The sequence below is a fragment of the Lissotriton helveticus genome, chromosome 2_1 (genome assembly GCF_964261635.1).
Source record: "Lissotriton helveticus chromosome 2_1, aLisHel1.1, whole genome shotgun sequence".
Lineage (NCBI taxonomy): Eukaryota > Metazoa > Chordata > Amphibia > Caudata > Salamandridae > Lissotriton > Lissotriton helveticus.
The window spans coordinates 1,118,511,242-1,118,534,182 of record NC_136059.1 but is presented as its reverse complement, the minus strand read 5'-3'; the positions used below and the strand labels follow the sequence as shown (position 1 = coordinate 1,118,534,182).

Here is a 22,941-nt window from a genome sequence, read left to right as displayed (position 1 = left end):
CATTATGGATTTTGTTACCCATAATCAGAGCTGACACCTTCTTTCAGTTAAATGTGTAAGACCTAGGATATTGGTTAGCCCGTTTTCTCCATAGGGAATTATCAGAGTGTATGGGTATGTGCAATAAGTTGTTGCTTCCCATAGGGGATGCTGCAACATCCTATAAGATGATACCCATTCTGCACAAAGGCGTCTCGTGCCATAAGACTAAATGTTTGTAGCTGGAGTGACCCTACACTGCGCCTACTACTCCAGCGATCCTCCTTCTTTATGATGTATGTATCTAGGACAAACGTGTTTGGACCTCAGGTCTATGGTTACTGACCCAGTCACGAGTGTTTTAAAAAGGAAAAGAGGTATAATATGCTAGACTTTTTCTTTCGTGTATATCCTCAGATGGTAAGGGATCAATAGTGCAATGCCAAGGCTTGGTTGATTAAAAGACTGTGTCCATACATACAAGTAAGAATGTATTATGTCAACCACCAGGTGCATCTACATCCACCAAATAGCCAGAAAGACCATTAACCTCTGGGATTTCATTGTTATCTGGTCAGGGTATTCCAGGGGATATCATCATTCAAGCCAATCTCATGGCAGCGTACCCTGTATATCCTCTTTTGTTCCCTTATAAATAAGGTCCTGTCTGGATTATGGGTAGTGGTAAGGATGCAAGGTTTATCTAGCACCGTTCAAAAGGGGTCATTGAGTGAATGTTTCTTTTCTGCGTTCTGAGTGGTAAAACATGTCATTGCCTTCAGGCCCCTGATGGTGGATCTGTGTTCCATTATTCTGACTTTTACTTTCTGGGTTGTCATCCCAATGTACATTAACCCACAAGGACATTTAATCATGTAAATGTTGTTGTTGGAATTACAGTTGGTGTGGGTACGCTGCTCCCAACTTAGTGTTTTCCGTGAGATTACACATGTCACATGACCCGCACCGTGTATGCTCTGTCACAGGTGGGAGGCCCCAAACGTTTTCTTGGTGTCTCTGTGTGTTTGATCTGGGTCTAGGGTGCACCAGGTGGTCCCTTATTTTCTGGCTCCTTTTAAAGGAGGAGAGGTTTCTCCGGGTTCAGTCCATTAGAGTTTAGGATCCTCCAGGTCCGAGTTATGATGAGTTTAATGCAGTTTGAAGCTGTATTAATGGTCGTCACACAGATGGCACTATTTGTTTGTGGCTTATCCACTATTTCCACGAGGGCCTCCCTGTTGCAGTTCAGTGCCCTCTTATGAGGTCTTCGGACGATTCTCCATAGGTATTTCTTGGTTTGTAGTTTCCCTGCCAGAGTGTTTCACTCCTCTGGGAAGTCCCATGAGTCTGAGCAGTTCCGGAGGCGAAGGAACTGGCCCGCTGGTAGGTTTTCCCGTAATGATTTCAGGTGGAAGCTCTCGAATAAGAGGAGGCTATTCCTGTCTGTGGGGTTATGAAAAACCTGTGTCTGTAGTTTACCATAATTAGGGTTAATTTCCAGATCCAAAAAGGGAAGACATTCCCTCGTCACTGTTGATATAAAGTGTAAAGAAGGGTTTCTGGCTGTTGAGCCAGTCCAAGAAGTCAGTGATTGATTGTGCATCGCCTACCCAAATCAGGAGCACATCATCTATGAAACGTTTCCATAGTTTGCTGTTGTTATTCCAGGAGCTTGTGGGAGCGAAGATGAATTGTTCTTCAAAGGATGCTACATAGAGTCCCTCCATACTAGGTGCAAAGGCACTACCCATAGAAGTACCATGGGTCTGCAGATAGTATGTTCCTTGAAATTCCAAGAAGTTCCTAGTCAATGCTATCTCTGCCAGGTGCAGGATGAATGTCCTAGGAGTGCAATATGACCAATCCTGCTCAAACAGAGTTTCCTCTATGAGCCTCAGGGTTTCCCTCTGGGGTATGTTTGTATAGAGGAACTCAATATCCAGGCCCACCAAATTTTCTTTTGTAGGGTCAAACTCGATGTCCTTAATCAAATTGAGGAAATCGGTGGTGTCCTTCAGGTAGGCCGTTCTACTCTGATCCAAGAGTTTTAGGTAAAAGTTTCAGAGCTGTGACAATGTCTCTAGTATCGAACCAGTTCTGGAAACGATGGTCTACCAGAAGGAGGTCTGGTTGGTTTATGTACCTTCGGGAAGATATCACAGTGTCCACTTTACAGAGGAAGTTCCCTTCCTTCTCTGTAATCCAATCGTTGTTGATTCCTTCCTCAGTCTAGCTGCCTATCTCCTTCCTAATCTCTGGGGTAGGGACCCTCTGGAGTATCCTTTAGTTTCTGGTGTCTGAGAGCAATCCCAGGCATTTATTATCGTAGGCTCTCTTGGTTTGAAGTACTATTGCACCCTCGTTGTCCGCAGGTTTAATGATGATATTGGGATTGTTCTTCAACTGTTCTAGTGCCTCTTTTTAGCTTCTTGTCAGATTCCTGAAAGGGTGGGACTCCTTCTTTGTCATTGCTTCCACTTCGTGGATTACAGCTTGTTCAACGGTCGCTACCTCTATAGGGAGTGCCGAGGTGATGGAGGTAAAATTGGATTCAGGACGGAAGTTAGTATCCCCACCCCTATTTGTCATCTCTGGACTACCCTCAAACAAGACCTTGAGCCTGACGTTATGAAAGAAATCTGCCAGCTCTTGACGAATTTTAAAACTGTCCAGAGTGTTTGTCGGAATGAACCCCTAGCCTTTGTTTAGCAGCAACTCCTGTGGCCCAGTCAGTGGGGTGTCTGTGAGGCTCATAACCAGAGTTACTCCATGCTGCTCCTGGGGGAGGGATCCCTCGTCACCCTCTGATTCAGGTCCACCCACTGTACCCGTTGTGTGCCTCTCTGCCTGCCCCTGCCCTTCCCTCTTCCGCTCCCAAAAAAAGGATTCTGCATTTGCGGATATTAGGGGTTGTGGGGTACCTGCATCTGTGGAAAATGTTAAAATACCAGACGCCAACCAAAACCCTGTCCTGGTTAGTTTGGGTAAATAGGGTTGAATGTTGGGCGTGGGCCTGCAAAGTTGCCCCTGCCTCCTCTTCTACAAGGTTTCTTTCATAGTCACTCCTGTCACTGCTCGAGCTTATAGTGTCTGTGTTCCCCTGTGGTCCCTTTGCATTACCTCCATCTTTTTGTGGACAGGTGTACGGGTATACCCTTTCCTTGGGATATTTCTTCAAGTCTTTTAGCAATTTGTCACCTTTGGACCGAAGTAAGTAATCTTCTATTCTTCTAACTCAATGTTTGTCTCTTCTAGTTTCCTTTTGTATGTGGTCAGTATGACACTAGCTTTAAGGCCTTATTCGCTGGATTGAATCTGAATGTAGAGGGTATCTGTTATCCTTTTGGCTTTATTAATAATTAGGATCAGCCATTTCCTCGTACGTTTCCAGGCTATTAGAGCCAAATCCTACCTGAATGACGAGTCCTCAAGAAAGATCGCTGGTTTGTTGTTTACTAATAACCCCCTTGGTGCAGCATTTCCCCTGAGGTACTCATGTAGGATTGCCCTTCTGTGTGATCTCTTCAATTCCACCAATATGTCCCACCCTTCACCCTGGGTTAGGTTTGTATGTCTTCCACCTATTATGGGAAGTTGGTGTCATAGGCCAACAGAGGCAATCTCTAACATGATGAGGCCTACCACTGGGATAATGATGGTCATTTTGGTTTCCTGTCTATTTATGGCAGTTTGATGTACACCCCGAATATAATATTTGCCCTTACATAATGTTGATTAATATTAGGTGGACCCTGTGAAACTTATTTTATATTTTTGTTGTTCTTGACATTGTTTTTCCATCCCTGCCATAATGGTCAAAATCCCTGACATGTTTCTTTGACCAGCAATCCAGGCTTACACTATGGAGACTTCTGTGCTACTTGGACAGTGATTCATCTTACAAATCTAGCTTCCAGGTATGGCTAGAAAAGGGTGCATTTTTTTCTGTAGTTAGCAGCTCGCCACTGTTTAGTACGTAGATAAAACTATTGAGGGCAGTTTTCAGTTTAAATGGAAATAGCTGAATCTGGTTTACCAAATTCACTGTTAAAATCTCAATTATGCAGCCTGAGGTCTACTGTTTAGGGATAAGCATGGAAAATGTCTTACTTTTTGTTTTTTTCTCCTTTTTTCCTTCTCACAAATTACAGATCATAAACATCCAGCCAAGGCTAAAATTTTGGATTTTTACCTACCTTGAATGTATACTACTTTTTTTATTAGCTTATTGTAATTTATGATGGAAACCATTGTTTTGTAGGCATAAGAAATGCAACGGTTGAAATTTTGTTAGGGATGCCGGCCTTTAGTTTGATATTACCTCAAACTGCTGGATATGTCTTCTCCATTTGAAGAATTGTTTATTGAGATGCATGTTCGTTTCGATCCCAACCAGCCTTACGGTTTACAATTCTGCCTTCATCCTACATATAATTTGCAATCGCCTAATCAGTTTGTGAGACAGCAGTGTTTTTCTTAAAACGCAGGTCCACAATTTTTTGCTATGCATTACACTGCAAAAAAAAGCAAAGCCTGTTTCATTTATTCATGCTTACTACTTCTGTTTACCTTCATGTCCTTAGGGCATCTCTCTACGATGCATACTTTTATCCATATCTTGGTGTTTGGTAACTGAGGCATGCTGATGCACCCAAAACCACCCAAACTTTCCAGGTCCTTGTGTAAGATAGTTTTTGTGTGTCCTGACAGACGTTCAGTTCTTCCTCCGGCTATAGACATAATGAATAGACGATCCTGCCTATAAATTGGGTCAAGAAACTTGAAAATTAGCAGGCGCAAAAGGTTTTGCAGGGCCTTGTTACTCCAGGCAGAACATGAATTCTGTTTTCTCCTCATTCTTCTGCATCTTGGTCAACATTTCAAACAAGGTTTTACCAGTTTCTCTTCTGTTTCTGAAGAAGCAGACAATGTAAACTGCAGAAAAATAAATAGGTTAAAGAACAGATATCCGTACCCTACTATAGCAGAAAATAGATATCACTGATTAGTATCATACAGAGCCTTGTGTGCGCCAAAGTGTTGGTGGCTTTTAAAGGGGCACCGTATTCCCCTTTGGTCTGTTAATACTTTCAGTTAGAAAAATAGAGAAGATGCTTTCCATGTTATTTTAATGCGATTGTAAACCAGAGGCTAGACTCTACCAACATACTGCATTTTGATTGCCTCATAAATTTTTGGTATCTACCAATGAGATTAATGGGTAGTAGTTGAGACAAGCCATACTACTTTATCAGTGCACATATTGCTATGCCCTTTTCCCCGGACAAATGACTTTTGGGATCACTGGATGCTAACAAAGAACTAGAGTGTGCACTAACTTGCAGAATGTGCTCATATGGAGAGGCATGCTAGTGGAGAAGACAGCTTTACAGTCATTGACATTCTCGTGCAGAAGGCTGAATATGCAGATGGAAATGGTTCTCAGTTTTCCTGCAACAAGTTCCTGAAATAAATGAACCCCTGGAAACTTTTACTTCCATGAGTTTTTATTTTCAATTGTCAGTGTTCAGTGTGTAAACATGTGTGTGGTCACTAACAGTTTCTACTGTGTTTTTAACTGTCTGATTTACAATGTTATTTTACATTTGTTTTAATTAATTGTCTTTGAATAGAGTCAATAAGGTATACAGAAGGCCATTTTAAAGACTTCAAATACATATTTTTTAAATAGGTTTAATCATTTCCTTATATTTATCATCCAGTGAAAATTGATTTAAATCCAGTAAATGTCATGTTTAGTGCATGTTCATGCATAGGACACATCTAATCCTTTTAACTGTGACTTCTATCTGCAGATACCTTCTTTCACCTCTAAAATTCTTGTGCCGTGCATTTACATGGAAGATTGTCAATCAAAGTGTTATTATTTTAGAATTAAGCAGGTACTAAGTAACAAAGTCAATGGCTAGTCTGTGGAAACAGGCGTGGAAAGGGAATGGTGGACTTCAGTAGGGCTTTCTCTCATTAACTATTTTTAACCCTTCAAAAATAAATATTACGCTCAAAGACTAAAAACCCATACTTGGGTGTATCAAATCCTAGTAGAGGTTCAGAATGTTTTACAGGGTGAAAACTCCTTGCACCATAATCTTAGTCTGGCACCAGCAATAAATGATTTATATTGTGGCTAATCTGTTATCACCCTTTCAGTATGTTCTTTTTTTGTGATCCTCAAAACCAGGTATTCATTGTAGTGCATTTCAGCAGAACAAAAATGGCAGGGTCTTACTACCTCAATAATAAATCCCACAGTATGCTTCTTGTAAGCTTCCAACTAAGAAGTGCCATGTAAAACACACTATGCAACAAATGCATTTTCTGAATTTCACACAAATTGTTCAAGAATCTTATTTAGAGTAGCAATTTTATCCAAAGGGGAAGAGCATTCCCAGGTAGTTATTTACTGTAGTGCAGTAGGGCCCTCCTCACTCCACCTCGGTCAGTGTACCGGGTATTTGCCATCCCCTTCAATATTCTTGCCTAATTAACACTAAGGGCTTGATTACGATGTCGGGAAGACCGGAGTCCGTCAGATATTGTTTGGGAACTGGAACCGAATGACCTCCTGTCGTCCGGTTCTAGCCCAGCAAGTTACATGCGACTGAACTCTGTTGGGTCGCAATCCTGTTCTTTACAATGGGAGCATGAATTCCAAATGGAATGCATGCTCTCATTGTAAAGAGCAGAGGTGCAATTCATCCCTGCACCCCATGGCAGGCATCTTAAGGTGCCTGCCACTGGGTGTAAGCATCAACAGCCATCCGGAGGCCTTGCACCCTTGAAGGCCCTGATGGGGGGCCCCAAATCCGGATTCCCACATCCTTTGTGTCAGAAAGGCCGGCACAGAAAGGCTGTGGGAATCTTCCATCGTAATCCCTCAGCAGGAAAGAGCCGCCCAAGGTATTGTTGGAGGATTTCAGAATGGCAGCCCGGCTCTCCGAGTCAGCCGCAGGCCATTTGGAAATCCGGTTCGGATTCCTTTCCGACTGACCCCATCTAAATGGGTCGGTCGGAATGGAATCTGAACGGGACATTTCGATGCAGTCGGAACGGCTTCGACCGACAGTCGGATACGTTTTCGACTGCATTGAAATCGGCCCCTAAGAGTATACAATTGACAGCTAATCTGCACAGTTCCTTTGTGGGCCAAAACTTTTATTATATGCTTTGCTCTGGAGGCGTCCTGTGGGATCCAGCTTCCTATCCCCTGGGTGTGCCTTGTCCTGTTTTGCTTTGTTATGGCCTCATCCCTCTATTGCGCTTAGTTCCCTGATGCTGAATTTTCAATTTATTCGGTGAATAGTGCACCTAGCATTTTTAAATTATTTTTTTATGTGGTTTTTGGCAACGTTAAATTCTAGCCTGTCTGTTGATTTATATTCACTTCTTTTCCCTAGCTATTTTTCTGTACTGACCATTTTTTGTTGGTGCAAAATTGAGTGCCATTGTACGTTTTTTGCAGTGCTTTCATGTACATGCAGATATAACATTAAATAGGTTTTCACTTTCCTTGTACATACCCCAAAGTCCATGCTGAAAAGCATACTTTGGATCTGTTATTAAATAATATTTCCTTTATGCAGTTTACTGTTTTGATGTAGGGCTGAAATTTGTTGTTGTATGATTACAGTTATACATATGATAGCTCGTCGCCAAATTCAAAACGTAAATTTCCAGAGGAGGGAGAAGCTGAAGAGGAAGTCATTGAAGAGTACAAGGTAAATAAAGCATCATCTCCTCTGTCATTAAAATACTATTTGCATTTTTAAATTAGTTTGGTTAATAAACCTGATGTAATAGAATCTCTGGACTGTTGTGTTGCTGAAAGTGGATCGCTCTTCTTTTCACGTGTAAATCCATTAGATTCAAGCACTTTATTTTATCTAATGGGTATACTAGTTTTCACAATAGTCTGAAACTGATAGTCGTGTACAAAGAGATATATGTTCGTTATAGTAGACTAATCCAACAGTCACTAAAAATATCCTGATGTGGCTTGCATGATATACATCTTTGTGCTGACTGCTTACTTGTTAATATTTTATTGTGAGCAATCAGCTTAGACAATCATTTATTAGGTGCTGTAGATTCCGTTTTGTTTAATTAGAGAATCAACAGTTTTGACATGCCTGCAATTAACATACTTTTGAAAGCTACAAATGCAAACTCTTACGCCAAGAAGTAAACCTGGGACCAATAGACTTTCAAAGTCAGTGATAAGAAAATGAAACTTTTTTTATTTAGCCATGGACATGTTACTTGGAGGGTATCTCGGTTGCCTGACGTTTGTTGCCAAGCAAGGTGGGAAGATGTTCTGTCCTCAACTTGTATATTTGTCAACACAAAAAGAAGGATTCCACTCCAATTGTGTTGTTTTATTTGCAAGAGATAGTACACTTCTGTGTTAATCAAAGATAACATAGTTCCTAAAATCCATGTGCGCTCACGCTCCTCTTTTTGGAGTCATTAAACGTATTTGCCGATTCCCGGCATACACCGCAGCAGAATTTATTTTTTTGATTGTATGCAAAGGCTTTTCCATATCAATGTGTTTAATTTTCTAGATCTAAGTTTTGAGTAGTGTATTGGGAATCCTAATCTTTTATATTTTCATGCTATGAAGAGGAGCAGGTGGATTTAATGATGTCAAAAAGTGATACTGGAACTTGTATTTTTTTCATATGGTAAAAGACAGAAGCCCAACCACAAAATGGCATCCCATTCGGCTGCTAAAATACCTTGAGAATGAAACCGCGATATTCTGAAAAATTGTTTCTTTTTTCATTTTACTAAAAGGATGAAATTGCGCCACAGCAAGCAGAAGAGAATCTACCTTATGAAGAAGAAATATATAAAGATTCAAGCACGTTCCTTAAAGTAAGAAGCGTTCATCATAGAAAAGTTGTCAACTAGTGGATGATTTGGGTCTCGCTGACTAATTTTTTCAAATATATTTAAACTTAGAAAAAGGCAGAAGAACGTCTTTCTGCTGCAATGGCTGTACTCTGATTCCTTCAGACTCACTGAGTTGCCAAGCATTGATTTGCCAGACCTGCTACGTAAAATTGTTCACAAATAGAAGTGCTTGATTTTCAGTATCATCATTTTTATATTGGCCCTGGATTGTGTGGATTCAAAATGTTGAGTAGACTTGCCTTAAGCAATAGGTCGCCAGTTAAATTGTCCTCATGCCGGAGGTGTGAGGATACATAATGTGGCTGGAAATCACAGCCAGCACAGTATTGCGCATTGACATCAGAACAGTTGACAGTCCACCATTATGCCAGCTGTCAGAGAGAGCAGTGCACCTCACTCAGGGGTAGCTGTTGTGATATATAGTTAACTTTGGTACTGTAAAGATCTAGAAACTATTTAAATATTTTGCATATCATTGTGGGGGTATATCTTGGGTGGTACAAATCAAGCCCTGGATCCGGTGCTTATATGCAGCAGGAGCGGGCTCATTCAAATTATTGATATTAAGAGTTTGGAGGAGTCCGAAGCTAAGGTGACTAAAGTATTTATCTATTTTGGCTTTAAATTGCAGAACCTAATGACTCACTAATCTGTAACGGGAAATATGTTAATCAACGAAATATTGAAGCCAGTGGGACTCCTCTTATCTTCGAAATGCTGTATCCACAGAAAGAACCAATACAGATCTAAGTAGTCTGCTCCTGAGAAAGTGCTCTTTGGTCAGCTGATCGTGGTCTTTTCATCAAACCTTATTCTGAACTGTTAAGTTGGGTATCGAGGAGGAGAGGTGGGGAATAGGCTAACGACAAACACTTTGCACAAAATAAACTTTATATTGCATGAACCATTTATGACTTGGGATAATGTTGTCACCACAGTGTTAGTGTGTCTGGGAACTCCATTGCCTACATTGACTGTAACACATTTATGTAAACGTTCCTCAAATTATGTCCGCTAATGACAAGTTATTATAATAATCTGGATTATCACTGCCTATCCTTGCTATCCCACTATGAAGTACCAGTTGCCTTTTTGCATAAGTCTATTACTGTATAAATTAGTTGAGGTGTTTGAATTATGGCATGAACATTGGGGCTGCTCTTGACAATCTACAATCAAACCACTTTCATCTCTACCCACACTAAGATGCTGGTGGCATAACTATAGCACCTGTTTAGAGCCTATTAGAACAGCAAACTTGTAATTTCTTTTTTCTCTAAAAAGAAATTACAAGTCTCATATGCTGATGACACCCAGCTTTTGTTCACTTGCAGCAAAGGTGAGGCTTTTGATGGCGACAGGATAAAGCGCTGTTTGAGTGCAGTATTCGCGTGGTTTCTGAGGCACAGCCTGAAGTGCAACTCAGATAAGTCTGAGTTGCTTTTCTTCGGCTGTGCTCCTGATCCGGACTGGAAGTCCTGGTGGCCCCAGGACATGTTTCCCCCTGAGCAATCATCTTCCCAAGCAAAAAATCTGGGAGTGCTGCTTGATGATGCGCTCTCGTTTAGTCCCCATGTTATGGGGCTATCTGGGAAATGTTTTGGCATCCTCAAGATGTTGAGGAAGTTTCTTCCTCTGCTGTCCGTACAATATCGGAAGACAGTAGTGCAGGCGTTGGTGGGATCTAGATTAGATTACGCCAATGCACTCTTTGCAGGTCTGCCCAAGTATCTTCTGGCCAGACTGCAAGTTGTGCAAAATTCGGCGGCCAGAGCTATCTTCGGCCTGCCAAGGAGAACAAGCGCACAACTGCTTTTGAATAGGCTGCATTGGCTGCCTATTTCGAAAAGAATTAGATTTAAAATTCTGACGCTGGCCTTCAAAGCCCTTCATTCCATCGGTCCTAATTATATTAGGAAGCGGATTGCTTTCTATGTGCCTCGGAGGGTGTTACGATCTGCCGATCTGGCCAAATTGGAGGTGCCTCTGGCTAAGCGTGTTCGGATGGGAGAACGAGCCTTTCAATTTGTGGCAGCCCGATGTTGGAATGAGCTCCCTCTCCCTCTACGCAAAGCTACGAACCTCCTGGCGTTTAGGAAAGAGTTGAAGACTCTCCTCTTTTCTGCGTAATTCTTTTGACAACTGTGCTGCTCCTCTATGTGTCTGTAGATCTCAGGCCTCTTTGCAAAAGCGCCGGGACGCCCCCTTGGGCAGCCGTGCGCTCAAAAAATAGGCCCTTAACATAACATAACATAACATAAACATTTTCACATTCTAGTGTGCATATAGTCCAGTATCATCATCATTCATTTACAGGCACAGATTATGTGGATATGGTCTCAGATTTGAGGGTCAATCGAAATGAGTTGGCGACACGACAGGAGGGAATCTCCAAATCCAAGCTTCACTTAATACATTGTTTATTATGACACATGGAGTTACTTGACACGTAAATAAATAATTGTTTAAAACATGCACCTACCCGTGGCGTTCTTCAGATGTTGAGCCAGGAGGCAGACATTTTCAATTTGGTTTTAAATTTCAAATGTGCAGAAAATTAGACTTCTTATTGTTATACAGGATATGGAAGCATCTGCCTGAACAGAAAAATGGTGGTCTTAGTGTTTTTAACAATTTTACCACAAGGAACCCCTTTTCTGATTCCACCAGGCTGCACTGCCACACTCATGGTTTGAGTCCAATGTATCAATTTCTTGCAATTTACTCTTAATTTAATCCTTATTTCATCATGCTTTTTAATCAGTTTACTCCACATTCATTATCAATTCATTTTACTCAATCTTGTAAGCGTAGTAATTTCATTAACCCTTTCGCTGCGGCGGCAATTCCTCCGCAGCGCTGCGGGGGGGGCGCGCGGCGCTACGACGCTGGTGACGGAACCGCTCCGTCACGCCCCTCGGGTGGGCTGTGCATGTGACGGAGCGGTTCTGTCACGGCCCCGCCCGCTCAATAGAACGCGCCGCGCAGGCGCAAAATCAGCGCCGCGCAGGTGCGGCGAGCGGGCCGTGACGGAACCGCTCCGTCACCAGCACAGCCCACCCGAGGGGCGTGACGGAGCGGTTCCGTCACCAGCGTGGGAGGGGTTAAAGCACAGATTTCCATGTAGGGTTCCACTTGCCATGATTTTAATAAAACAACCCAATGCATTTCGGGAAATCACTTCCCTTCATCAGGGGCATCTATAAATACAAAAATACGTCATTTTAAAACCATATTCATACCAGTGAACTTAATTGACAATGTAACAACAACATTTTGCAAAACCAGTTTACACAATGCTGCACATTCAGGACCATTATCGTACTCTATTTCGTTTCATCATTAGTATTTAACTCGAAGGTTTCTCAAACCATTCACCCCGGATTACGCTGCTCAATGCGGCAGTTATTAACTAAGACATAAATGCAAACGTGAACCATTGTGTGCTTACCATAACATGTGAGTCCCGCGTTTGTTAAAATAAAACCTTCCTTCCTTCCTTCTCCGTGTGCCAGAGCTCTGCTGACACGTAACGAAACCTTTTTGTACTGAACAAACTTTTGCTTTTATGTTCCCACCCGTACTCTAGCCCCTAATTCACAACATGTGTGCGCCTAAAGAATTGTACCACTAACATTAACGAAGGACTATTCAAAACTACGGTTGCTCCCGCACATTTGTTCCTAGAATTCCCACAATGCTTTATAATTATACCCATTATCATTCTTTGACTCCGTAATCATCATGTATATTACACTGCATTATTAATAATAAGTCCATTTCTGTCTATTTTAAAAGAACAGTCCCTTGATTAGGTACTTCTCACTCTCTCGTACTTCAGCATGAAAGGGAGCCCGAGGTCTGTGCTTATCGCCTTTTAAATTTTAAACTTGTTCTTGCCTGGTAATCCTCGTGTCTTCATATTTTAATCCGGGGTGCAATCTCATCGCGAGACGAAAAAATCAAACTGATGAGTTCATGAGAAAAGAGATGCACACCATAATTAATCAATATTCTCACGAACTCATCTTCTAAGTGTTCTACCATGTCCCTAATAGATTTGTAACTTTCCTTTATAATAGCTCCCATATAAATAAATATTCTTATCTAGAATACACAATGAATTGTCTTAGTGTCATATGTTTGTTTTAGTTGCTTAACTCCGTGGTTCTGAATTTCATCGACCTCCGAAGAATGAGAGTGGGACAGCCCATCAGAACCATTGAGAGCGAAAGTATCCACAGGTTACTTGTGTAATGTCTCCTTCAGCCACGAAGGTCAAAATACCTTTTTAACTTCAGCACTAACTAAATGGGGTCAGTCCCATCTGCTTTATTTTCAGATCTATATTGGGAACATCTAAATCCAAATGGCACCTGGCTGCAACACAAATTGTCTCAACAGCCCTTTCCTTTAAGCAGCTTACCTTATTAGCAATGGGGCTGCGAGTTTCGCTAGCATTGCAACCTCGCTCTCCGTCTGTGTCACAAGAACTTGTATGACATTTGAAATAAAATGCAAAAGTATTAGTTTATCTGGCAGTAAGCAACATTAGTGCACAAATCACTCGTCTGCACTGCATGAAAGCCAATCATCAGTCTTTTTTCAAATAGTGTCACATTGCACCGCATATTCCTTTCAAGTGACCTACTTTTACCGGAAGCACAAAGGTTGGGAATAGCCCCATGATTTGTGAAAGTTTCAAGAATTTATTTAAAAAAAAGTCTCTAAAGCACGACTTTCAAGTGGTGACCTTTAGAAATGGTTGAAGGGAGCTCGTAAATTCTTCCAAGACCCCAAAATCATCCCTGTCTCTAGCTAGGAACTGTGTGGGCCATAATGTCTGTTATTGGAATTGTATAACATGGGCCTCTCACAATGACAGATTATGCTGATTTGCAGACATTATTGGTCCTGTCTGATTCAGTGGGGCATTCATTACAGCAAGGTGTGACTGATTTATTTTGCATTAGTCATGCAAGACCACTTCAAAGCTTGGGTAAATTGTATTGCAGTTAATAAAAACCATACACTTTGCGCTTAGATAGCAAAAAATTAAGAGATGTGCGTACATAAAAATATACAACCCATCCCCCTATAAGACAGAGATGCACTGTAACCTGAAATACCGATTCCCATTGAGCCAAGATAAGTTTTACAAACACAGGTGCCCACTGAGGGTCCGTTGCTGTGCTCTCTCCGCTTCAGTCTAAAGCACAAAATGCACAATAACATAATTTTAAAAACTGATAGTTTAAAGCTCTTATACATATAAATGTCAATGTTAAAATGCAACAGATTATGCCAACATCTCTATAATGCCAAGTGGCAATGGTCATAAAGGAGTGTATACAGAAGTTCAGCGTGGTCAACCATCTGTTAAAACCATGTTAATTAATTCATAAATAAACATTGCAAATCAGCAGCAATCATTATAGATGATGAATAAAATATGGTAGGGCTAAGTGCAAAAAGAAACCAAATTGGAACCTCATTCGCTATATAATACTTTTCTTTCCGTAATCGCTGTCCTAAACACTTACTGTACCAGCGCATTTGTAGATAAGGCAGTTTAGGAACAAATTCCAAATCCCAATATCTTAGTCTAAACAGTTACTAAATGTCTCCGCAAATTAGATAACGTTTTCAAGGGCTACTGAATGAAACCAGTAAATCTTTACTGCTGAGGACAGGCTGCTCCTAACTAAAAGACACACCATTTTCTCCATAAATTTTATAAAATGAACTGTCACCGGATGAAGGTCTCCTTTCAAACAGAAGATGATTGCATGATCTTATGCTGAACTGGAGGAATAGTAGTCGTAACCAATATCTTCTTTTACAATAGAGGCAGTGGCAGATACAGAGGAGTTGAAAAAAGGTTTCTTGATGAAGCAAACACAATCTACATCTATTTTTGGGTGGTGTAGCCACCCAATTTGGCAGCAGATCTAATGAATTGAATGTTACAAAGCATAATTGCATCAGCCTTATTATGAAATAGCATCTATAACTTTCGACTTTATAGCTTTGGTTCTGCAGCCCATTGTAAAAATTAAGACACCCAGCTGTGTCTTCTTTTCCTAATATTTTCTTTATCTCCCGAAAATGAAAGCCACTTTAGTTGCTTGTCGACTGCTAGTTTAAAACGAGTATATGGTAGATTTTGATTCCATGGTCTTTTAGCCTGAAGGACTTTCAGGGCAGAAGTCCGCTCTACCCTTCTCGAATTCTTGGAAGCCCCCATCTAGATCTCTTTCCGCATGTGTGCTTTAAGTGTACCAGCATCTACGTGCACAAAGAAAATGAATACTTGATCGAAGAGACCTTCTGAATTGTATGCTCAGGGAGGCCAAATTGATGCCTCGCCTGGGCATCTGATGCATTATTGGGGAGATGAAATAACAAATGGTACACTTTGCTTCGACAGACATTAAAAAAGTGCCCAAGCTTTGCTGGAAGTGCTAAGGAACCATAGGATAATGTGTGGGATTTGTTTTACCTTAACTGCCTGTAACAGAGGGATTAGTGAGGGGTTCAGCAATTTACAGAAAAGCACCTGAAAAGCATACATTATTGCGGCCAACTTAGGTTTCAGTGCATTCTGTTGCAAAAGATGTGATCCACGGTCTTGCAACCACACACTTTGGTATTTGTAACTTTGGCTTCTTTTGATTGTAATCTTGCCTAAATGCCAAACAAACTTCTTATTCACCTTTTTGCAAATATTACAATGTTTGTCTTGGTAAAATTAACTATCATATTCATTTAAAACATTCAAAGGCTCTTAAGACCCACACCTGTCTGATTAAAGAGCACAACATCGTCCACTTATTGTAAAGATGACAGGAGCTGGTTGATGGGTGGGATGACGCTTGATCTAACAGAGAACTTAAATCTGAAATAAACAAGTTGAAAAGAATAGGGGCGAGCATGTCTGGTTTTAATCCCCTATTCTTAGGCACTTTTGGAGAGAGTGCATGGTTATTATTAGAGTATAATAGTGGAATGGTATACAGCAAAGTAGAAGAAATATTCCAAGCAACCATTTTCCTCCATAGCAGGTTCCTATCGACATGATCAAAGGCTTTAGAGAAATCGATAAAGCAGGAGTGGAGTAGCTGTTTTCATAGCGTAAGCAATAAAAGCGAATTGAGAAATGGAAAAGGAGGGTTGGTCTTGAAATCAAGATTCAGTTATGGGTGAGATGGTGAGCATGTCGAAGGAAGAAACCAGGCTGCAAATCTGTAATTAGTAATGGACTAGTGGTGCACAGTGTCCCAGGCATTTTGTTGTTAGTTGTGGGAGGTGTGGCTAGATTTCAAAAAGGTGAATAGGTTTTGGGTGGAAAACGTTTGTGTTTTTGATGAGTTAAGAGTAGCGTTGGAGAAAGAAGCATGTTTTTACAGTAATGCAGTTTGTTGAGGACTAGGGCATTGATGGTTTTTACCAAATGGATTGTAAGATGAGGGTATGTTTTAAAGATACACTGTGGTTTATTAGGTGGCAAGAATTGCATCAACTCCCTATACCCCAGTGTTACTTGTGCCGCCTGGGCAAGTATGAGTCTTTGAACAGAAATGTCCAAGAAGGAAGTGAGACCATAACATAGTGCCTTAACCTCTTTTAGCTCACCATTATTTGTTTTGTTTTTTATTTGAAAAGTTTAATATAGCGCTACTAGACCCCGAGGTATCGGAGCGCTTTACATAAGTTACGAGTTACAGGTTACATAGGTACATCAATTAAATCAAAGAGTCACAGGGAGAGGAGGCGGGGGAAGATGAGAATACACAACAGGAAAAACAAGGAAAACAATATCAGATGTCCGGCTGGGTGTCTTGTGATGGTTAGTAGGAACAATAGGAATGTGTCAGTTCCTGTGATATTAATTTAATGGCTTTAAAGCCCCAGATAAGGCACTAAAATAAGAAATGATTAATGGTATAATGGGACTAAATATTGCATCAGTCATGCCTGCCAACCAAAACTGTCACATGAAACTATCATTAACATAAGAGACTATGATGGCTTAGGCAGCTTTAAACTGGGAATATGTTTGAATCCGGTATAGATACCACATCTAGTGGAATCTCTTTTGCTTCCACACATTCTCGTTTTTGGAGAGCAAGTATTTTTTGTTTGTTTACCACACCCATAATAGACGCCCTTTCTGTCCTTGGATTTCCATTCCCATAAAAATAGGGCTACCCAAGAAGATTGCCAGGTTCAGAGGGTAGTCAGTCTGAACAGAGCAAAGATGTCCATTTTGTACATTTTCAGTTTAGATGGAGAACATTCAAGGAGACCTGGGCTTCGGGGCTAGATTTGAAGGCTTTTTGTAGTATATGGTGTCTTGGACGGTGCTAAAGGCCCAGGTTGTTAAGTGCTGTATCAAGTTCTGAAGTAAAGACCCTTGAGTACACCTTTTCCAGTGCCACACCATCTCCCACCCCACCCTAAAAAGTTAAAAAGAGACTGCAGTCTTATATCTGAATCTCATCCCTGTTTTGGCTATGTCAGATGACTGGTAGGCTTCTTCTGACTCTGGTGGCAGTGAAGCTTGACCCTCCACCAGGGAGCCTATTCCCCCTTGAAATACCTCACTCCTCTTTTATGCTGTGTGCTCAGAGCCACTCTTTCTCTGCTCCTCCTCACTGAGCGAGTTTGCGGTCAAAAGGTACACATACATTTTCCTGTTTAGTGGTCGGGTGAGGGTCGGGTCATGCTTCTTGTTGGATCGGGTGGGCACCTGCAGAGCATGCTTCTACTGGCGTAAGGGGCTCTAGGCTGTACCAGCATTTCTCCAAGCATGGCCTCCTGCTAAGGTGAGGCAAGCTGCAGGGAGCAGTCAAGCGCAGGCCTCCAGTCAAGCATTGCCCTCTCCAACTCAGATAACCGAACACTCCTACTTGGAACACACCGTCTTGACCAAGGTCTGGTTCTGCTTCTGCAGTAGTTCTCCAAAAAGCTGCTAACTTGGCCTACTGTCTTGAGTAGGGAGAACAGTGTATTAAAAGCAGAGGCGGTAGATTGGTTTTCTTATAGTAAATGGGGAAAGCAGGTTGTACTTGAAGAGCCCATAATCTTGATCGTTTTCACGGCACAATCCAAAGCAGTGCATGAGGGCAGAGGTCCCTGGGTCAATAGCTTTCTTCTTCACCATCACTGTCAACGATTGGCATCATGGGATCGTTATGGACCCGTCAGCAAGAGTACAGAGAAGTCGAGCGGTTCCTCTGCCTCAAAGAGAGGGGTCTTCTGCTCTTCATCATCACCTGTCACGGGGACTCTATTATGTCTGGTTGTCTTTCAGATACCACGATAAGCCTGCGCTTCATGTACCGCCTATACTCCTCCATGCTCTCTTCATTGTACTCTGCATAGTATTTGCCAAAGGCCTTTTCCTTGGAGATATCTGGGTACAGATACAGTAGGGAGGTTTCTGGAATATTTTCTTCCACCAAGGTCTGTAAGCTTCGAACAATCTCTGGCAGCGGGATGGATGACAGGTCGCGCTTGGTGTATGGCACAACGGAGCGCACAGTGGGATCTCCATTAGGCTGGAATTCTACCCATGAAAATGTGATGGCACCATCTTTGCAGCTCTCACTAAAGCGTAGGAGGAAAGTACCAGCCATTTTTGTCTTCAGCAGTAACTTCTCCTTCTTACGGCTCACAAAATCCATGATCCACCCATCATTCCAGATATCCTCCAGATGTGTCTTCACCAGTTCCAGGACCCCATTAAACCAGGTCCAAAAGGAGAGGTTAAATCCGGATACCTTCTCCTTTGCAAATCTTGTCCACTTAACCTGGTTGGTTTTGGATGAGGCCCGCATAGTTTCTCAGCTAGCATGGAAAGTTGGTCAGAATTAAGTCCCCGCTTAGTGGTGGTGCTGAATTGCCAGCTTAATGCGTCGGCCAAGCGAGTCCAGACAGCAACAGGAGGATTGGAAAAGAATTTCAGGTTCTTAGTTTCTGTAGACAGAAGATTGAACCAGATGACAGATGGCCAACTACTGGACTGCTGGCTGACGTTTGAAATGATCACCAATGGCAGTGTGCTTGTCTCCAGGTTGAGCTCCAGATCCTGGTACTTGAACTGCATAGAAAAATGTATCTGATGTAGCTCTTCTGTTACCAGCCCATCATTAAATCCTTTACTTCCCTTGCCTCCAGCTCGCTGCTCTTGAAGAGTCAACAACTTGAAGTCCGCCACAAGACCCTTCTTCTGCACTTCGTCCATGCCCAGCACTTTGTCCAAGGTGCCCAGTATATTGAACTTCCGATACCCTTTGGTGGACGGAGGATTTTTGTCAATGGAAACAGTCACCTTTAGCGAATGGTTGAGTTCCTGCAGCTTCACCAACAGCCTTGTGCTGACAGAGAAGCGGACGCTGGTTCGTAACACTAACGGCCTCTTACAAGGGAAAGTCATGCAGGGCTGGTCCTCCACCACAAAGTCCCGTTTCAGAAGACAGGTCAGCAGTTCATGGACACGCTGCTGCAGAATGACTGCGCCCGTTCTTAGTGAATCATTCTCTTAAGACACCTTCGCAGGTAGATCTGCCAGGTCCTTCAACAGATGGCGAAGCTGGAAGAAATCCGTGATATGTGGCACTACAAAATTGTAGTGTCATCCCTGTATTGTGGGCACTCCTTTGGTTCTTATAAACAAGACTTGTTTATAAGAACCAAAGGAGTGCCCACAATACAGGGATGACACTACAATTTTGTAGTGCCACATATCAAAGATTTACCTAGAGACGTGTTAGGACAGACACGTCACCTGGTGGAACACCCGACCCCAAACTAACCAACTCATCAAAGGGAAAACCTTGAACTTAAGGCTGTGCGCCATCCACCCCTTTTTGCTTAGAAGCTGGAAGAAAGCCTCTACGGTCCCAGTGAACCAGTTCTCCAGGAGGCTCAGGCTGGTGGAGTCATTTTCATCAGCTGGACATGAGAATCTTTATATCTTTTAAATCCCTTACTTTTCAGCCTGTTGCACAAGTTAAGAATATCCTCTTGCCAATTTATCCTGTTATCCCCTAAGTGCATTGAGACATGCATAGTACCCTAATTTTCTCCAGAAGTCATTGCAATATCTTGAACCTCTTAAGAGTCTAGCCAACATGTTGTGCAGGTGTACACAATATTTAGCCTCAAATCCCCATTGCTCTTAACCTTACCATTTGACTATTGAAGTCCTAGGGCTTGGACATTGTGTAATCTTTCCCAAGATTGTTTTGACGTATTTGCCCAATCCTAGGTGATTAACCACTACAACTTCAACACAGTTTATAGAAAAGGGAAAACATTGTGTTGACACAAATAGAGTACATTACATTATCAGCTGTACACATTAAACACTTAAGGGTCTTAATTTTTCTTCTGCAGGAGTGCATCTTTCCTATCTCTGCTTGCCACTCAGACCTGCCATCTTTAAAAATATTTTTTTCATGTGAGAGAATGAGAAAGGGTCTGGGGGGGGCACATTAGTGGAGTTTGGATAGGGGGTGGGGCTTTGAGTCAATCAGTGACTTTCCAGCTCTGATGAGGTTGGGGCTGAGGGGGGCGTTAGGAAGAGTAGGCAGGGTTATGAGCCCAGTAGGGGTTGAGGAAACGCTCCTACCCTCCTCCCAAAAACATTACAAAAGCCTGTCACCCTGCCTCTTCTAGTAGGTTTTCCCTGCCTAAAAAGAGAACCCTGTGGGAACCACATCTTTTAATAAAACAAGAAGCGTCTGATTGTCATTACTATTATACTGTCCACACAGTAAGGCTGCGTTATAAAGTAACAAAGTATTCAATAGTTTTGCACGGTCAAAAGTGCCTTGCGATTTCTGCAGTGCTCATTGATGAGCAGGGGGATTAGAGGGTCAGAGTCAACCAGTTGCACAAATTATGCACAGGATTTGGTTGGTATAGAAAAAAACCATTAAAAGATGTATAAGTTATTGCAGGTGAGATTGGGTAATCATTTTGGATGTGTGTGCTGAGGACATTTAAACAGTAGATCTGGAAAGGGATAATGAATGCCAATTTTCCAGAAAACATAGCCCTTATATAACCTTGACTGAAACCACTAGCAGCACGTCTTCTTGTGTTATAACTGCTGCAGAGCTTTGTCGCCGACTCCACTGCTGCTTAATGACGCCATTCCAGATGTGCAGGTGAGAATACAATAATCAAGGTCACGTGACTTGTTATTTGTGTTTCAGAGGCTTGTGTTGTCTGCCACAAGTTCTAGAAATGACAGTCCTGAACATGTTGAAAGGCAAGGCTAGGTCAATTGCTTTAAGCAGATGGGAGTGAAGAAGAGGCACAAAAGTGCCGGGAAGCAGTGACTTTTAGGGTAGTAGTTATGTAACAAAGATCAAGCCTGTTCACGATGTTCATGAGTAAGGCAATCTTATTTGCAAATGAGCTCTGGATCCAGAACATAAGCTGAATTTAGAATTGCAAAATTCCCAGATACTTCTGCTTCTTGTAAATCCAGCTTGGCAAACAAATACAGAAACTATGTTGGAAAATTCATTGCTTACCCTTTCTCAAATTTTGTAGCACACATAATGTTTGCTATCGGTGTTTGTGTTTTTTCTAGGGTACACAGAGCTTAAATCCTCACAATGATTATTGTCAGCATTTTGTGGATACTGGGCACCGGCCTCAGAACTTCATCAGAGATGTTGGTAAGTCTGAAATGTATTCAACAAGCATTCGATCTTTGTTTTTCAATGAAATTGTAGGCTTCTCTTTCTAGTTGAGTGTTGCGTTCCCAATATTATTGTCTGGTCTAAGGTGTGTATATATTTTACTTTGTGCAATATATAGTTTACACCTCTCTAGTTAAAGCTGACACTACACAACAGAGAATAGCCTATTTTTGACTTGCAGATAACTTTGCACCAAACCTTCAAAAACAAAACCAGTTTGGTATCAATAGTAATTGACTGTCACTATTTTGATGAAAACAAGCTTGACACTGACTGTGTAAGACTTGGGTTATTAGTTGAGGGGTAATTAGCCACCTCAAGTAATAATCACTATCTTTGTCAAGCTGACCCTCTAAAGTCACTAAGTAAACTTGAGCTCAACCCCCTGGTAGCCATGGCACAGAGGCTTAGCTTAGAGGAAATGTGTAACGCGTATGTGCAGGACTAAAATAGTAATTCAATCGAAATGCAAAACCATAAAAACCCCAAAACATATTACGTAAATAGAGTATAGTTTGTTTTCCTGTACCTTTAACACGTTCCGTTCTTGTGTTGGCCAACGGCCGTCGCGAGCACTACCTCGCTAGTGCTGCGCACTTCCGACTGACGCAGCCCCGCCCACTCAGAACTCCCGCACCGCGGCGGAATTTGCACCGCGGTTAATGAGTTAACAGAAGGTCAGCCTTATGATCGTTGGCCAACTTCTTTGTCCTGGGTCCTAGAGGTACAGTGGTCTAGGCTCTTCTCCGGCTGTAGGTTCAGTCTTTTTCTGATCTTGCAAAAGTCCAGGAGTGTTCTAAAGTGGGTGGATGGAAGTGCACTAAAACATAACACATAACACAATAATGCTTGCCACAAGGTAATGGGTGTGAATGACTCATATGGAAGCCCTAAACATTGGAGTGAAGGTTCCTGGGGCTAACTCTACACACTTTGGGCATTTTCAAAATGCCTGAAGTCTTCGGCCACACAAATCTTGGGCTTTGAGGAATGAAAGTGTACATGGTGAGTATACTATGATAATCCCAATGTCGTCCTACATCTAACACCAAAATCCATTCAGTTTAATGCAGACCCTCTACTCCTAACAATATTCGAGACAGAAGTCTGGTAAATCAAAGCTGAGCTTTAGGCAGCCAGAGAGTGGACACTGATTTAGCTTTCTGTTTCCCTATTGTACTGTAGTTTCAAACTAGGCCAGCTGTGATTGGGGCCTGACTAGCTGGGGAGACAACAGAAGGGCCCTGCTCAAGTGTCTGCTAACATTTGCTTGTGACAGGTAAAGACACTTTGAAGTGCTTCC

The 22,941-nt window shown here is 41.9% G+C and overlaps 2 protein-coding genes across 2 annotated transcripts in view; one reads left to right on the top strand and one right to left on the bottom strand.

Annotated features, from left to right (window-relative positions):
- METTL14 (methyltransferase 14, N6-adenosine-methyltransferase non-catalytic subunit) overlaps positions 1-22,941 on the top strand; it is a 202,156-nt gene that overhangs the window by 40,290 nt on the left and 138,925 nt on the right. Inside the window, exons 3-5 of the mRNA XM_078675944.1 lie at positions 7,631-7,718; positions 8,797-8,877; positions 21,527-21,614. Coding sequence (XP_078532070.1) covers positions 7,631-7,718; positions 8,797-8,877; positions 21,527-21,614 — 257 coding nt within the window. The remainder of the gene's footprint in view (positions 1-7,630; positions 7,719-8,796; positions 8,878-21,526; positions 21,615-22,941) is intronic.
- Positions 18,093-19,992, bottom strand: LOC144819126 (signal transducer and activator of transcription 2-like). Its single transcript, XM_078677114.1, is given in 3 exon segments — positions 18,093-18,757; positions 18,760-19,461; positions 19,914-19,992. Coding segments are annotated over 3 exon segments (1,341 nt in total). The 3' UTR covers positions 18,093-18,197.